The 18,345-nt window shown below is 38.5% G+C and overlaps 2 protein-coding genes across 2 annotated transcripts in view; both read right to left on the minus strand.

Annotated features, from left to right (window-relative positions):
• LOC134527840 (uncharacterized) overlaps positions 1 to 18,345 on the minus strand; it is a 374,694-nt gene that overhangs the window by 277,149 nt on the left and 79,200 nt on the right. The gene's annotated exons all lie outside the window — the stretch shown is intronic.
• The window catches only part of LOC134527837 (interferon-related developmental regulator 1), a 52,864-nt gene that overhangs the window by 13,580 nt on the left and 20,939 nt on the right, over positions 1 to 18,345 (minus strand). The window contains exons 6-7 of the mRNA XM_063360784.1: positions 5,043 to 5,286; positions 4,429 to 4,524 (exon numbers count right to left, since the gene is read on the minus strand). Of these exons, the coding sequence (XP_063216854.1) occupies positions 4,429 to 4,524; positions 5,043 to 5,286 (340 nt within the window). The remainder of the gene's footprint in view (positions 1 to 4,428; positions 4,525 to 5,042; positions 5,287 to 18,345) is intronic.

Raw genomic sequence — 18,345 nt, forward strand, 5'->3', positions numbered from 1 at the left:
GTGAAACCTGTATAGTTTTTGTCTTATAATTTTTTCGGTGGCGACCTAAGGCATTAATTTATTAATAAAAAAAATCTGAATGAAATACACATGTAGGTTATTTTTTTTTATGTGAAACATCTCGGAATACTTCAAAATAGTTCGCAGTGAATAAGTTATGTTTTTTAATTTTTTCGGACAACTAAAATATTGTTAAGTATTCAAAATAAGCATTGCCTGATGCGTATGTCGATGCTATACAATATGAAAAAAAGCTTGGTCCAAAAATTAAAATTTTAATTTCATTTGCTATTTGGCAACAACGCACGAAGAAATAAGGACAGCGTTAACGGCAATCGGCGTGTGTTAGAGAGAGAGAATGCGCCCATTTACTTCCACACTGCAATCTAAGAGTGGGATGCTCTATAGCTACGGAATCACTGAGACGTCATTGTTTATTACGGAAATGGGGAAATTTAATTTTATTTGGAATCGTAAGAATGATCTACGATACAATGCATTGTTTGGTGTACGATAAATCACATATCTCAACAGTGCGATAAACATGCAGTATGTCAAAAATTTCGGCACCACCCCGAAAAGCGGCATGTTAAATTCTGTTTTTTGCAGTATATGTCATAGAATATGGGAGGAAGACATGGCAGCACTGTCCACTGTTGCAGGAAAACAAAGTGTCGTACACTTGTATGTGTGTACATGTACGATGTACGCCATTCTGTAGATTAACAAAATATGAAGCATGTGTCGGATTCGTGTGCATCAGCTAGCAAGAAGGTTTTCAAAAGTTTCGTCGTAGTTATACAAAAGAATGGCCATTTCTTATTGCGTCAAAAATATCTGAGAACCATGTGTTTTGTAACGTGTGCAGCTGCAATTTTAAGTGTAAAAAGCATAAAGATTATGGTAGAGTACAAAGTGATCATAAATCAATTTCATCTTTTTTTGTAAAGAGCGGTGTAAATGAAACTACGAACGCTGAAATGTAATTCACTTCGTTTCTCGTGGAACACAATTTTCCGTTGGCAGTTTCTGGCCATGCTGGTCATCTGTTCCGGGCAAATGAGCAGTGAACTTAGTGTTTCCAGGTCCGCCCGCACGTTCATATCTCACATTCTCATTATGTAACTACATTCGCCTCCAAAAGGCTTTAAACACTACAGTAGACTAACTATAATTCATTAAAAAAAGGTTACTGAATTTAACAAACAGCAGACAAGATAAACCACCGGCTGAGTGGCTTTTATCACAGTGTGAACTAAAACATCACACCACATCCACAAAGGAAACCACTGGTCTGGCAACACTGGCAGTGGATGATTGGAAGTAAATCGTAGTACGTGCCAGAAAAATCATTTATTTGGGACGAAACACTGGTACGCCGTGGTACCTTTACACAACAAAATTATCTTGGAAAAAATCAATATGGAACATAAAACTGGTATGTATACCAAGAAATTGGTATGTCTAACTACACCACTGCAGAAATGTAGAAATGCCTGTATAGAAAGTTATGGATTTACATTTTTTATTATTATTCCCTGACTTTTCCAGGCATCACAAAAATCACAAAAATTTCCTGACCTTTCCTGGTTTTCCAGGTTTTCCTGGTCGCTCGCCACCCTGAAGTACTCCTAACATAATTTGCACCTAATAAACTAACTATCTCTCCCGCGCATAAAAACAAACAATAACACTGGTCAGGACGCCACCTTTGAATATATATCTCAACCGCCCTCGATATATCTCTTGTTTTTTTACGTTACCAATTTAGCCGACTTGAAAAACTTTCGTACATACATAAATACAAGTTGATACTGTGACAACGTTTCGTGGCGAGTCGATTTCACGGAAATATGGGATATGGCACCAATGTTTGCCATCTACTGGTTTTCACTCGTCGCTATTACAAAATGGCTGCAGATTTAAGGTGATTTTTAATACTTCTGAATTTTATCGTTACTGTTTTGAACACGTTTTCTTTTTAAAATATGAATATTTATGCAAATTCTTAATGGTTAAACTATAATTGACTATAATTTATAGTGATGGGAACATATAGTTTGTACGATCAATAGGGGAAAAATGATAATTTGAACATTGGTACAAGCGGACTCTTTTAACCTTAGTTGTATAGCAATTTTGCTGGGACCATAGCAAGTATACGATAAACACGGACAATTGATACATGTCAGTTCGATAGATAGAGGTTGTATGTAGTTAACATTTCACAATACGACTTTTTGCTTTCCATTCTGCTTTGTAAACACATTTTGACTGCGTTTTCAATTATTTCCGCGTGTTTAGAAATACAGTCAAACCTCATTATTACAAACCTGAAGGGACCATATTTTAGCACTTTGTAATAACGAGGGTTTGTATTAACCAAACTATTGGGATATCATGACAAAAAATATTGATTGAACTTTAAATGCCTATATTTACAATTATGAAGAAAATTATACATACCGTTGGTAGTATAAGCTGGCTTCACTACATGCATGACAATATGTAAACACTGAAGAAAACAAACACAATGCAACACTTACAGAATAAATCATAATACAAACTTCAATAAACTTGCATTCATGACACATTTTCAATTCAAACATTTGGTTTAAAAAAAAGCATCAATTCTGATTTGCACTATCTTTTTCTTATAGACATTGTTTACCACATTTAACTTTGGTCATATCTACTGCTGCCGACTCCCCACACATAGTTTTTCCAACAAGATTGTTGCGATCCTTAAACCGTTGTAGCCAACCATTGCTGAACTTGAAGTCTCAAATTCCTAACCTCAATGCTAGGTAGTCTGCCTCCTTCTGAATCATATGTCCAGAAATTGGCAAGTTTGCTGCACGCATTTCTTAAAACCACTGCAACAAGGTAGCTTCCATTTCTTGATGTTTTGGGCCTCGCATTCTTTTTCTTGTTGATAACCTGCACGAAATCGCAAAAGCTGATTCAATCTTTTCACGATTTTTTAATATTGACGACAACGACTATTGCGGGATGTTAAATTCTCTCGCAATTTCAGTTTTCGTTCTCTCTCCATTGTCTACTTCTTCAATAATTTTAACTTAAACTTGCAATGTAAGTTAATTGCGCTTACGTTTCTAAGTCATATTACAAAACAACAAACACTAAAAATTGAGGTTAAGATACACGTGCGTGAACAATGGAAAATATCAGAACTTTTTTCCATAGATTGTTTAAACTTCTACGTATGTACACTTCTGACGAATAATATTAATAAGGTATAGAGTTCTTTCCTTTTCGTTTTCAGTTTACAACATGGCATCTTTTCTAGTTTAGTTACTAACATCGCCACTAGAGTTGAACTTTTCATCTTGTTTTTCGACCATTTTGCTCTGTAGGATACATACATGTATCTTTGGAGAAACGTTTGTTTACACGGCGGTTATGAAGATGATTTACTTTAGACTTCGGCGGTGAAATTCGTATTAACCGTTTACTTATACACGTTAACAGCTACTTGAGGGTTCAAAACAACTTCGTAATTCATATTAACCGGATTTCGTATTAAAAGTACTGAATAACATAGGAAATCATACTTTATTTTCCGGGACTGTGAAAGTACTTCGCATAAACGGGAATTTCGTACTAAGCGGATTTGTATTAATGAGGTTTGACTGTAAAAAGTACAGTATTATTAAAGCTTCCTAAACCGGAAAAAATCTCTAGCATGTATTAAGTACTGACATTTATGACTGCATGAAATATTTTTTTTCTCCCAAATTTTGTGTGCACTGCTTCAATAACGTGACTTTTCAAGCTTTCGTGACCACTTTCACGAAAACGTAACTTTTTCGTGACTTTCGTGACCGGTAGACACCCTGTATAAATAACATTGATCAAGTTTCCTAACACTTTAGCACTTATATACATGAATGAGAATACGTTCACTACAAAATTTTAAAAATATAAAATTTTTAAACTGTAAACTTAAGAATTTAGAATCCACAAATGCGGTTGAGAACAGCACAATCTGTAGAATAATATCCGTAACTGTTCCATGACTTTCCATTACTACAATCACTAGTTTCTGTGGAGAATTTTTAAAAATAAATTAACTATTTTGCAATTTTCTAAAGAAATACACAAGCCAATACCTAAAGCTGTACCAGTTCAAACAGAACCTTGCACACGCCCTTTTACAGTACATAAAACTATCCGCTAAAACACCATTTATAAAATAAAATATGTTTAAAGTCTGGGCGATGGCATAACGGAGCATTACATTACCCCCTCAAAATACTATGACTGAGAAATTTCCATTACTTTTCCAGGTTTTCAAGTAAATTCTATGACTTGTCCTGACCAATTTCAACACCCCCTAACTTAGAAAGGACACCTTGAGGAACAGACAGAAACAAAGTGAAACACATTTTGAATCTGCATCATTACCTGGCAAAAAGCGTCATACTGCTTCTTGCGGCACCACGAGTCCAGCGCCAACATCTCCTGGCCAAACCTGACCTGGATGTCCGGCGGGTCGCCATCCTGCAACACGTCACAAGCCCGCAATGATGTTCACGATACAGTAACACAGGGGTGGGACGACTTGACTCAACCCAAAAAAAAAATGTAAAGATATCTCTTAATTATTTTTATAAAAACTTTAATAATGGGATGAAGAACTTCATGTACTAAAAATTATTCTTGGAATTGTACTTTAATTTCAATTAAATTGTGATAGTTTGTGATCAAGCCATTTCAAAAACTAATTTTCCAGGGCAAATAACATCCTTGTAAATCGAAACAGGCTGCAAGAGGTTATGAGCCCATGTAGGTGTTCACAATACACTAAGTTCCACAGTGAAGTCTAGTTACACATCTTCGAGTTACCCCTTTATAACATTATCAGTTTATCATGTTTTCCTGAGTACACAATGTTAAATACAAGCCTATAGCCTATAGTAGGGAACCGCCCCGGCATATGCCTGGAGTGATCTTGGAAAGCGTGGAACAACTGAAATAAGGATGGATAGCGACAGAGAGAGGAGGAACAGGGCTCACACCTCCACGTAGTGCAGGATGTCTCGGAACGAGGAACGCTGCTGCTTGCGGTCCTTCTTGGCGCGGTACTTATGTGAGTCAGTGGCGAGCTGACGCAGCTTCTCAGCAAGCAGTGGGGTCGAGTCCTGACTAAAGTCCTGGTGATGGGCCCGCCCCAGCTCGTAGACCAGCGCAAGGGTCTCGCCTGCCGCCAGCCGTACCTCCAGGTGAGCAGAGTCCAGCAGCTCTGACAGCTGCGACAGCTGCCTGCAGTGACCATGCAAAAACCACACTCCCTCTCACAACACCCACCAAATCAAGTAAAGCTTAAAAGTTCCTTCCACATTACGTATATGATGGCTAGTCCAGAAAATTTATCACAATAGCACTCTTACATTAAATGCTTCATCACAAATGTTGAAACCAGATACTTATTGTTATATGATAGCAGAAAAAAGTCACACTTAATTTTATTTTTTCACCAAAAAACATATCAAAACTAAAACAAAATTAAACCATCAGTGGCCTGGTGGGGCGTGGTCGGGAGCCACGTGGAGGGAATCCTCAGGTGGTTGTTGACGTCACGTGGAGCATCGTCTGCTCATGCTCATGCGACGGCATCTTGGTTCTAATTTAAGAAGCTAGGCATCGCTAGTGTCGCGCACCTTTTTTATTTTTAGAAGTACAAAAATGGGAGGTATCGCCGCGGCGGGGATTAGGTCCGTCAACCTTTGGATTGGTAGTCAGCAATGCTAACCACAAAGCCACGAGGCCAGTTGGAAATAATAATTTAAGATGTTGTCTATATGCTTATAAAAATTTTGTTTTGTGTTCTGGTAGTTTTAAAAACGCATGTAGTCCACCATGTTAATTTTTTTATAGTACTAGGCGGGAAATTTAAACAAGCCGTATCTGCTGCTTCTCGGCCGCCATGTTTATTTTATTATAGTACTAGGCGGGAATTTTAAAATATAGTCGGCTGCTATGCGGTCGCCATGTTAATTTTTTTTATAGTACTAGGCGGTAAATTTAAAATATATTGTCTACTGCTATGCGGCCGGCATCTTTTTTTTCGTCATCATTGGGAAAAAAAATTGGCTGCTAGGAAGTATCCAGAACATCCAACTTTGAAAAAAAAAATATATATATGACAATCGATTGCTGTAAGCTGCCATCTTGTAGCACAGCATACCAGGCCGCCATCCTGTAGCACAGCATACCAGGCAGCCATATTTTTTTCCCCATTATAGTCTTTGGTTTTTTCAAGTTTGAATATAAAATAAAATTATTTCGGCAGCCACTACTCTATGACTATAGTAGTAGGCACCAAATTCAAAAAACACACTAGAGGACAGCCATTTTTTTATAGTAATAGACTAGTAGAGTGTTATGCTTAATTTGTTATGTAGCATGTCTGCCATCTTGGATACCATTATAATAAAGAAAAAAGATATAGGCATTACCTATGCTTATAGTATTATTTATGTGTTAATAAAAATACATTAGGTATATTTAGTACTAGTTGGCAAAATCAAACACCGTTTTTTTTATGTGTTAAAGACATATGTTCTGTTGTAGTGATATATTTATATATTTTTTTCCAGCAAATACTAAAAAGAGTAATATTATTTATAATATATCACCCATTTTATTAGAAGTATTCTTATTACGTCACACACAGTTATCATTATTCATAACTAAAAGAATTTTTTTTTTAAGGAATGTCTTGTGCATATATAGAGAGTATTCTCTCTTAAAGTAATTATATTAAATTTTTATATATGGCAGCTCTAGGTGATCTTCCCCTGCGTCGTCTAGAACCAGGTGTCCCAACGATGTGCACACGTGCAACCACCGCCGACCGTCCGCCGTTTCAAAACTTACGCTACCATAGCTGAGCAACACATCCCGATACAGCGTGGCCGGATTAAACTGCATCGAGCTTGAAACTGGCTTGAAGAGTCACTATGCTCCCTACGAGCGACGCGTTCCATTTATAACACCGGAAGACCCAACAGGGTCTGGCGTCGCTTGGCAATGCTCCAACGCCCAAGACCTAAGCAGAGCGGCGTTATGACGTGAGGATACGGGCCATGCACGGCTATTATCTTGCGTATACATTGTATTCAATTCTTTCAGTGACGGACATCCCAGCTCGGTCTGCGCATCCTTAATATTAACATGTTTTTTGCACAACTTTACAAGCCACCTTTTTTGCTCTACGCCTGCCACCATTAAAGTTCCGCTAATATGTTCTGTCAGGATGTTTTGCAACAAAGTATACGGAAACAGACCGTCATCCCAATGGATGCCGTGGAAATGCCTAGTTAACCAAGAATTTGTTTTCTGGTAATTTCTGTGGAGGTATTTCCACGAGTATGGCGGCTGAAATGTTCTCGTAATTATCTCCCCTTCGTCATTAGCCAGGCTTATCTCTTTTTAAGACGAAACCGTGTTGAGAGTAGCATCCCTGGAGGTTGGCATACAGCATGACGTCCCGGGGAAGACTGCGTTATCACTTACATTACATTAGAATTATAATAGATTTATCTCTCGGGTTATAAGAAACCAATCGATCGTGCAGAATTAGTGCGAATGCTTGAGTGCCAATGGAAATATTTCTCATTGTGATAATTTCTAGTCTACAATTCACGACACCACCAATCATCTTATCATTCTGTTTAGACACATCAAACACAAAGAGAGGAGCCATAGCTTTAAATTTCTCCAGGACAGAAGTGATGATGATTGACGGCCGTAATAGGAGTCTTGAAATTTCGCGTACATATTATACGCTAGCAGATAGCTATCATTAGGAAAATTACTATCCAGGTTTGTGTACGGGCAGGATTCCGAATTTAAAAAAAACTTTCACATTCTTTATTTTAACATGATCAAACTTTGATTTATCACCGGCGACTTTGTTTTGCCTACCCGTTTGAAATGTGACTATTATATATCTAGGCTTTTCCGTATTAAAGGACGTTTTCACGGACCAATGCACCGATTGAGATTGCGGTAGGTCTGGATATGTTTCAAGGCTCCAGGATCGGAAAGCAATGTCTATGTTTTTTCCTTTTTCAACCATTTTAAGCAAACGAATCCACTGTGCGGTAAAAACGGTTACATGAGGCATTAGCCAGTCGATGCTCATGAGTGTCAGTTTCACAGGCAACGGTTGCGCTGCCGTGTCTAACACCACGTTGTTCTGAGAGTTTGACACCAGTAACACTAATTCTTGTCGAATGTTAACTAAAACGTGTTTATAATCTTCGAATAATCCCATGAGATAACTCAAAGGCACACATATTTCAAACTCGCTGTTTGCATTAATGGGTACACTATAGTCATTAGACAAGCCTCAGCCGGCCATCTTGGAAACAGCCTTTTCACTGGGCGTTAGTGAAAGATAGTTTTTAATTGTAGTCACTAATCCAACGTCGCGACATTCATCTATCTGTAAATTATTTACCTCATACGCAATTCTTTTAAACATGTGTAAAATTCCATTTCTGACAATTTTTGCGTATGTAGCGGCCTGGCCATCCGGTTTGACGAATTTTCCGCGGATTCTTAACAGACTTTTGCAGGGCAGACAATAAATATCAGAATTCTGGATTGCAATACGTATCTCGGAATTTAAATCATAAGGACCCTAAATGAACGGCCGGTAGCTATGTATTTCCGTTTTCGTGATATCATTTTCAAATTTAATTGGCTGGTCGACTTGGAGAATGCTGGAATCCATTTTGGAATACTTTGAAACCTAGTTTCTTGAGAAAACGTATATTTTTACGTGTTAACCGCTTGGCGTCTCGCTGACTACTGAGTCTGCCTTCGACACCGCCGGATATTTTATGAATGCCAAAGTATTTCACTCCCATATTTTTTTTAAATGCAGATGTAACGTTATTTCTTCACCTCTAAAATCTATGAGCTTCCCGTTTTGGTCGACTATCTTCACAAACAACTCGTGTATTCGTTTAACGATCACCGGAACGTATATGACAGATTTAGGTACTTCGATGACCTTATAACCAGGCGTGACGCTGGGATTATCATTATCAAGCTAGGTTGTCCATTTAAATAGTTGGAGCCTATGATATTTGTATCTATTCGTATGACCGATACAGGGAAAATATTGACCGGTTGTGTTGACTTATGCATTCAACCTGTCACATAAATTTTAGGTTCAAAACCAAGCATATTTCCGATCGTATCGCTTTCTGTAAAATTGATATCGTAATTACAATGCATATTACATTGCAAGGTATTAGGGTTGCCTCTCAAAATAAATGTCGCATCGTGTGGTAACAGTTCTCCGATGTAACTTTCCAAATCTGAAATGTCATAACTTTCGACGGGAAGAATAATTTGAGACAGAGGACCATTGTTTTTCGAAAAACTAAATTTGTTGTTTTTTTCGTCAACGTTCGGAATGGAATGGTATGTTTGAAAGTCGATGAGCCCTATATGCCACTCTCCATTCGTAAGGTCTAGAGGTGGGAAATATATAGACTGCAATTCGGAATTTTTTCCCGTTAATATAAGTGAAATTGACATTTCAGGTTAGCTTGCACTAAAGTATGGACCACCAGAATAGGTAGCACTCTGGTATAGACTGGACGCGTAAATGGCTAGTGTATCTGCGATTTTTAAAATTATTTATTTTGCCTCTTATACACGGACACTAGAAATCTTAAACATAGATGACCGCAATTCCACGATTTGAGTGTCTGTTGTCTATCGTAATTGTAACTTAAACTTATGCCTTTCAGGTATTTTCTTTACTTCAGGAGGCGGCCTGAGGTCGACATAGCTGTCATAATACAGCGCAGTGCTACCAGACTTTTTATATGCAACCTAGTGCGTTCCTTTTCCTGTAGATACGTCTAGATTAATGATCCCACACTCGTAAGGTTTTGGTTTTAAAGGTAGGTTATCTCTCATGAAAACGCCTCGTAAATTGTTGATTTTCAACTCGAATGCAGCGTTTTCTAAATCCGTTGTAGTGAGCGGTCTGTGTGGCAGGGCTAAAATCACCCTTTCCTCATTTTTTACTGCTTTCTTAGTCGCTGGCATGCGCAGTCTCCGTAGTGGGCTGTCTGGCAGGGTTAAAAGCGTCCCCCCATCCTCTGTCCGCCCTTCCTTATTCGTCGGCGGCGGAGGACGCCACCTCCCGCGGCTGTGTAGGGTTTAAAAAATAGTCTGCGCATTTTGTTGCAACAGCTTTGTCTGATTATTAGCGGTTGTCACGCTCTTTGCGATTCCGGCTGCACCTCCGATCAAAGAACCGAGTGCTGCCAAAGCTGGAAATAGAAATGGTAGAACACTGCCCTTTTTATCACGTTTATTTTTTTTCTTTTTTTTTCTTTGTGAATCGTATGCCGGCCCCTAGTTTACGCTTAACACCCATTATTTTACTTACACTCTAAGCCGCGATCTTTTCACCTAGCTTAGTTTAAGGGCTCTGTGCAATTTGTTTGGCTTTTAAGTGCTAAAATGTGGTTCGCTTGATGTCTGTTCTCCAAATCGTTACTCTTTGAGTATGAAATATAGTGTTCTTTGCACGCTCTATCTAATTGTTTTTGCTTGGGTCTCCGCGTACTAAACGTTTATCAAGTTTTGCACTGGGCCTACAGTACTGATAGGTTGGCAAATGTAGCTCGAAAGGTAATTTATTTATGGCAGAGTTAATAAATCCTTTACCCTTCACCATCCTTCCAGCACGACGCATATCAGCGTAATGACTTTGGGGGGTACAAATAAGACAGTTTTATACTTTTTGCGCTTCAGTTGTAACGATGGAAGTAATACCTCAACATGCCAGTCTTCCGATCAAAATTATTCATGATGATTTGATAAGCAACCGAGAACAACGCCACGGACCCTTGTTGCCGAATACCATAAGATGTATAATTGCCGGACCTTCAAATAGCAGGAAAATATGTACCGTATTTACTCGTGTATAGCGCGCACCACGATTTTTGCTACAAATTCCAAAGAAAAAAATTTTTTTTTTCCCCCATAAATAAATATTACTAACATTTTGTGGTACCTGTACGTGTGAAACAAATTATAATTTAAATTGATGTGTGGTGATGCGTCAGGAAAATACTTAAACTCTGCTGTGTAGACGGAAGATAATGAAGCGCTGTATCGTCACAACTGGTACGTGGACGGGAGGGAGGGAGGGAGGCAGGCAGGAACGTGACGCGGAGGACTAGATGACTCACCGGTAGCAGCTGCGACGAGGAAGCGAAGGAAGTGGGAGGGGGAATGGCGACAAGCGACAACATTCTTTCTCTCTCTTTTATTTTACTAGCTGCGCTGGCTTTGTGTAGAGGGGGAGGTCTAAAAATAAACAAGAGACGTGAGAGCTTGCGCGCGCACGTGTGTGTGTGCGAGAGACCAGGTTGCGTGCGTGCGTGTGTGTGAAAGAGAGGCCTTGTTGCTTGTGTGTATGTGTGGGGGCTGGCCAGAAACGTCACCCGGCAGTTAACGACTTCCACTCCTCCTCCCCGCCACACCCCCTTTTTTTTTCCGTGTATAGCGCGCATCCTTATTTTTTTCCTTTACTTGAGGGGAAAAAAGGGCGCGCTATACACGAGTATATACTGTATTTTACTTTCACTTATACAACATCCTAACGGAGTGCGTTTCGAGAATATTTATTTGTATAGCAAGAGCCTGGAACAACCAAAATATTAATGTTTGGCGCAGGTGCTGTCTCATGTGCATGGTATTAAATTTTTTCAATTTCATGAAAATGAAGAGGTAGTGCCACCAAGCAAAGTGCTACCAAATTTGATTATAACTTTCGATGACATCGGGTGTGAAAAACAGGCAATAGTTCAACAGTATTTTTCCATGGGGCGGCATGTCTCGTGCGACCGTTTTTATTTAATTAAAACGTATAGTCAAACCCGAAAACAGTTGGTTCGGGATAATGCTAATTTGATAATTTTATTAAAAATGGATCTTCTACATCTTCAACATGTTTACCATGAGCACGTCACAACCGACATGTCATTCGATAAATTTAAAGATGTTTGTGCTCATAATAACAGAGAGGTTATGGGATTTTAACGTCGTAATACGCCGGTCATGTGAAATGACCAAATGAGGTTTGGAACGATCCTACGTTCCATTTAAATAGTTAAATGTGAACGAAAGTAGGTAGTTGCGGTTTGTTTTGTTTGAAGTTTACTTGGTTTACTTGATACTTCACAATGCCTAAAGTCGTATCAGTGTTTGAACGAGCTAAAGAATACGAGCATTAAGGATTCATTGTTTTTAATAAAGAAAAGCGGATAATGATGTGTAAATTTTGCAATACGGTAGTAGATTGGAAAAGGAAAGATACTTTTGAAAAATGCTGCAAACAGCGAGCATCTCATTTAGAGAAGAAAAAAAAGTCAAACATCACCATCAGGTTAGGGAGTCAAAAGGCAAGTGACACTCGAGGATAATATTGTTTTCCATAAATGAGCAAAGGAAATTAAAGTCAAATTTGCAAGCGATACAGTGTGTGCATTTGTTTCTGCAAATATTCCCCTAGAGAAGCTAGATCACCCAGCTATGAGGGAATGGTTAAATGAATACATGAAAGGTAAGTCAAGGAAATGTAACGTTGCAAGAACCCTGCCCTCCTAGCTAAATAATTTTCTTTTAAACTTCTTTTCTGTATATTTAAGTATTAATAAGTTAATGTTTTTTGAGTGATGCATATGTTATGAAATAGTATAATTAGATGTTATGATATTATTTACAAGTGCTATGTGTTTTAAGAATGTCCCTGGTATTTTAACAGACATTTTTAATCATCAGTATTTTTTATGTAATTATTTACAAATAAGTCGCTGTAGTAGAGTTTTGCCTGTTTAGGCCTACTTTTTCAGGTTTTTCTCAATAAGTTGAATTTTGTCAAGTAATTTGTATTATGATTGCTGTTCTTAATTTTAATTAACGTGTTGCAATATAATTATAGATCACGGGACTGTGTTTGGGCTGGGGTGATGTGTAGGGAGAGAGAGGCATAAGAGGCCTGTAAGTGGGAGTGAGAAAGAAACTGTGATTCCTCGCTAACAGAGATAAAAGCTGGGATTCCCCACTGGTCGTGGGTAATGTGTGATAACTGTCTTACGGTGTGGGAGAGAGAAGGAGAATGTAAAGTCCCTGGTTCTATGGAGAGAAAACTGTTTTCAATGTGTGTTCTGTATTCCTATTGGCTTGTAACTTGTAGTGTGAATCAAGCGTGCGTGTGATTGGTCGGTGAGGTCATGTGACTTCTCCTTCCTGCGTGGAGGAGAGTGTGGCAAGAGTTCACCAGTCGTCTGCCGATTGCCGCACCAGTAGGTCGCGTTCGGTGGCTTCTCGCCAAATTATGTAGAATTTGTGAAGAGATAACTTAACGTTGGTGGTCAGAGCCAGGCCGAGTATAAAGTTAACCTAATTTTTTTATTATTTTCATTCGGACAGTAACAAATTAGAAATTGTGATCACCGACGTCGGCGTTTTGGCTCGTGGCGAAATTCGTTTTCCCTGGGTGCGGTCATGTTTAAGGCCGCACTAATTATGTGTACTTGCAGTAAATTGTTACTGAAGGACGTTAGTTTTCTCTAATTCTCATCGCGCAAGCTGCGTGCGTTTTTCGACAGGCGGATGTACGATTGGAACGAGTGAGAAAGAATTGAAAAGAGTTTGGATTCTTCTGTGCCTTCTATTTGAAAAAATAAAAACAACAAAATTACAATCGGCGTTGAACATCTGTTTATTTTGTAATGTAACGAACCGTTACAATGTGTTACGGTTCTAACGTCCTAATAAACACAATTTGATGGGAAAGAAGCCGGAAAATGTGTAGTAAAACAAAATTATAGTAAATTTAAAAAAAAACTTTTGAGCCTGAAATTTTATGTGTACTATAATCATTGTAATTAACTAATTTTTTTTAGGGAACCCTTTCTTACATGTTTACCAAACTATTTGGCCAAAGTGGCGAATTCTCCTGAGAGGAAAGAAATTAATTCTATATAGTTTTGTGCATTATCATAGCATAGGCCTATTTAATACTCAAAATGTTTAATTACATAAACACAGACTGTAAAATTCTAGACACTATTTGTGATGTAAAATTTAAGTAATGTGTATATATTTACTAGATAACATTTCCACTTCTGTAAGGCTTACGCAGGAATCTAGTGATTGCTGTATCAAGTATCATGTACAGCTTTGTGTGTGTATCATGAAATTAAATAATTAGTAAAACAAATGCACTCAATTAACAGAAAAAAAAAAAAAATTCACCGAAATATAGCACCGAAATCCTATAGTTTATTTACCAAAATCAATCAGTTTTATTTACCATTTTTCATGGGCTCTACCAATAATTAATTATTTACGATCCCCAGGAATAAATTGTTAGTTTAAAAAATATGCGTCAACTGTACAATACTTCCGAAATTATAAAATACGTATAAAACAGTTACCAAGACTCCGCTCATTTTATCTTGTGAACTTTGTCTCGTACCAGTATTTCGCCTAAGTTGTGACATAAATACAGTATCAGAACTTAACAATCAGCCACGTTTATACATTCGTGAGTTTACGTTTTTCCCTCGTGCATTTTAGATTGTCTCCTGCTATAATTACTTGGGCTTTTACACGCCTAGGCTTAAATTATTACATGTTTAGAAATAAAAGCAACTTTTCAGGTTATAAACTATGTATATTTTGCGATTTAAAATGTTCATTGACGACTATAAACGTTACGTTTTACACGATGTTTTTAGGCCTACTAGCTAATCTTATCTACTCACAAAAGTACCCACGGTATTTTCTGGTTGTTTATGGTTGTTACGTGACGTAAATAGCGGGATGGATTTGATTTTTGAGATGTAATTCGCGTGAAAGTATCGTATTGGACTAAATGGGAACTGAAGAATATAGTGCAAATAACGGGAAAACATAAATAACGGTAACTTAAAAAGGGGTTTACGCTGTATTAATGCAAACGTTATGAATGGGAAAAATTTACACAGGGATATTAGGAAATGATCAAAGGAATAAATTTGTGAACTTAATAACCAGGAAAACGTATTATGTGGGAACATCTTAAACGGGTTTTACTGTATTATATTTGCGTAGTGAACATCGCCAACAAAGCACCCTGTGTGGCCCTAGCTTTAAAATGCCATTTCATTAGAGCATGAGCAATAAATCAAAATGGCATGTCTCAAAAAAAAAACTTTATACAGTAAAACCTTTGTACAACAAAACTGAGGGGACTTGATTTTGTTACGTTTGTAATAGAGAGGTTTCTTTATAAAGAGGTGAAACCCAAAATTATAAAAAAGCATGTCATAAAATAACAAATGCATATTTAACGTTGCACCGAATCAAGAGTCATGTTTTAACACTATACGCATTACATTGCAAATTAAGACATGTATTATTTAGGGAAATAACAAATTGTATATAATGTACATACTACATACCTAGATGAAAATAACTGGGCAGGAAATCATAATGTATGTACAGTTGTTGCAGCACTCAAGAGAACTAGTTGCAGCCAATTGCACATTAACTTAAAAATACCTAAACTACAGCATTGACAGAATAAAAACGTAAACAATTAATATTACTGCTTTGAAAAATAGTCTTTAATAGATGCTTGCTTGGTACGGTTGCTTAACTCATTAGTCACACCACACCAAACTCAAGTTCTCGCAACATTTTAAGATTTGATGCAGAGCTACTTGTATCAGACGTCAGAAATAATCTCTCCAAAACATCCATGGCCGATTTCACGTCTTGCCTCGATGGCCTAAGTACCTCAGTGTCGACTTCTTCGGTGGTGTCATCAGTTAAACACACATCTTGCTCTTCTGCACTAGGGCCTTCATCCTGAGGGCATGTCTGAACAGCACTATCCACATTCACAAAATCATCAAATGTAGCCGGGACATCAATGTACCCGGTTACTTCAAGCCACTCATTTTCAGTGCAACATGGCGGGTTACTTAGCTGTTTCTCTTCATCGTGGAACCCTTCTTTGAGGAAGCAATTACAGTGGATTCAATATTCTGCCAACTATGGCAAAGGCGCTGCATGGCCTGCAGGAGATTCCATTTCAAAGAAGTGTTGCCATTCTCCATCTGCCTCAGCAGGTACTGACTAGTTGGCACCTGTAGAGCCTTTTCAACTGAGATATTACCCCTTGGTCCATGGACTGCAGCTTGGATGTACAATTTGGTGGAAAGAACGCCACTTTGATGTTGTGCAGTTTCAGTCCATCAATTTTGTGTGCTGTACAGCAATTCAAGAACAACACAATTTGCCTGTTTTGTGCCCCCATGCGAGCATCAAAACTACAAATCCACTTGCGGAACAAAGATGATGTCATCCATGCTTTGGAATTGTGTATGTACGTACAGTAGAACCCCGATTTTGCGAACACGGATTTAACGAAAACAACGATTTAACGTAAAGGTTTTCAGGAACCATCAAAAAACACCAATTTATTAAAATAATAATATAGATTACCAAAAAATGAAAGTTAATTGTAATGGAAACTTATTAAAAAATACACTCTGTGGTGTCAGTAATAGAATGGAGGTTCTATATATTAATATGTGCCTTTGCATCATCTGTCCAAACATGAAAAAAAAAAAAAAAAAAAAAATGTTCAAATTGCTTAACAACTCCGGGTGCTGTAACTGAATTGCGTAGGTGCGTGCCATTGCGCGCGCCTGGATAGATAGACTGTCCGCGACACATGACGTCATGAAGGGTTTCTTTGTCCGCATCCCCCTCCCCCTCCACTGCCCTTATCGCTATCGCTGGCTTGATTCACCACGTTATCTTCCAATCACGCCCGCATAGTAACAGTGCTAGCCAATAATCACACGTTTCCAAATATTCCCTTTCCCATCCTCCAGGTTTTTTCAACTTGTGACCATGTCACACCAATACGTCATTATTATTATTCTCAGTAAGAGCTTTGTGCGCGGTGTTTAGTTTTAGGATAAACATTTTTTATAAGTGCTGTTCGGACTTGGATGTTTTTGGAGTAGATAATCACAGCGACAGACCGACAGGATGCACTCCCTCCCTTGCCGTCAACGATGTTTCTTTTAACAGCTCAAGCAATTATCTTTTCCACGTCCCTTCGCAGCGTAAAAAAAAGAAGAAAAAAAACATGTTGGAATGCAGATGGAAAAGTAACTATGCATTAAAATAAATATATTTACGGCCCTGCTAAATTTTTCTATTCAATAAAATTCGAGGTATTAGTGATTTTTCAGCAGAAACTGCTGTGTGACTAATAAAAAATTGTATCATAATAACTTAAAGTTATAAAGTACATATTTATTAACGGCGAAGGACAGTCGTATAAGCCCATAAAAATATTTATTTTACCGAGAATGGACTATACAACCTGGCTTTTGTCGCACGCGGTGTGGGAGGGGGGGAGAATGCTGACAGTTTCTCACGCAGAAGGTTGTAATAAGGGAGGGAATGTGTTGAAATGTTAGTTGATAAAGGAAGGGGGGGGGGGGGGGGGGGGGGTGTTTTTACATGGTTTCTAGCTCTGGGAGGGATGAGCCTTGAAGAATTAGCAGGGTATGGGAGAGGTAAGTGTCACGTCACGTATGACGTCAAGCCACCGCTACCGCCAGCCTGGCCGGACGAGTTTCTTACGCAATCGCAGAAGCTACCACAGCGGCTTTTCGTGCGGGCGGGCGGGTAAGATAACATGAAAGTTGAGACGGCTTTTCGTGCGATAGTGGACCCGCCGAGTTCGGCTAGACACTGCCGCGTGCATCGGCGGGATTCTACTTTATTTACTGTTTTGGATATCGGCTTTGTTACGTTTTTTTGACGATTCGTTTATGTTACTAGTATTAGAACTGGACAAAACTAGGACACGGGCGGTGGAGATTTTATATTTTTTTCCGCTAAGCTCGCGTCTATTGGCTGGCTGCTGATGGAAGGTCACAGGTCTGGGCGGAGCATTGAGTGAGTTAAACTGCGCATGCGCAGCTCAGCGAACAGAGAGAGCCAGCCGGCGGCTACGCCGCGCCGTAACAACAGCTGACCGAGTACAATTAATTACCTTTCTCCGCGTACGGCGCGCTATGGACGGTAAATTTTCATCAATTTGCGGCCATTTTTTTTAAATTTTTTACTGTGACGCAATGTGTATGTAGTTCGTATTTGTTATAAACGCTGCAGGTTGCGACTATATTTTAATAAACTTGTATTTCTTACACTTTTCATATTTTTTTGCCTAATTTTTCAGTTTCTGAAAATCTGTAAGTA

Source organism: Bacillus rossius, chromosome 1, assembly GCF_032445375.1.
Source record: "Bacillus rossius redtenbacheri isolate Brsri chromosome 1, Brsri_v3, whole genome shotgun sequence".
Classification (NCBI taxonomy): Eukaryota; Metazoa; Arthropoda; class Insecta; order Phasmatodea; family Bacillidae; genus Bacillus; species Bacillus rossius.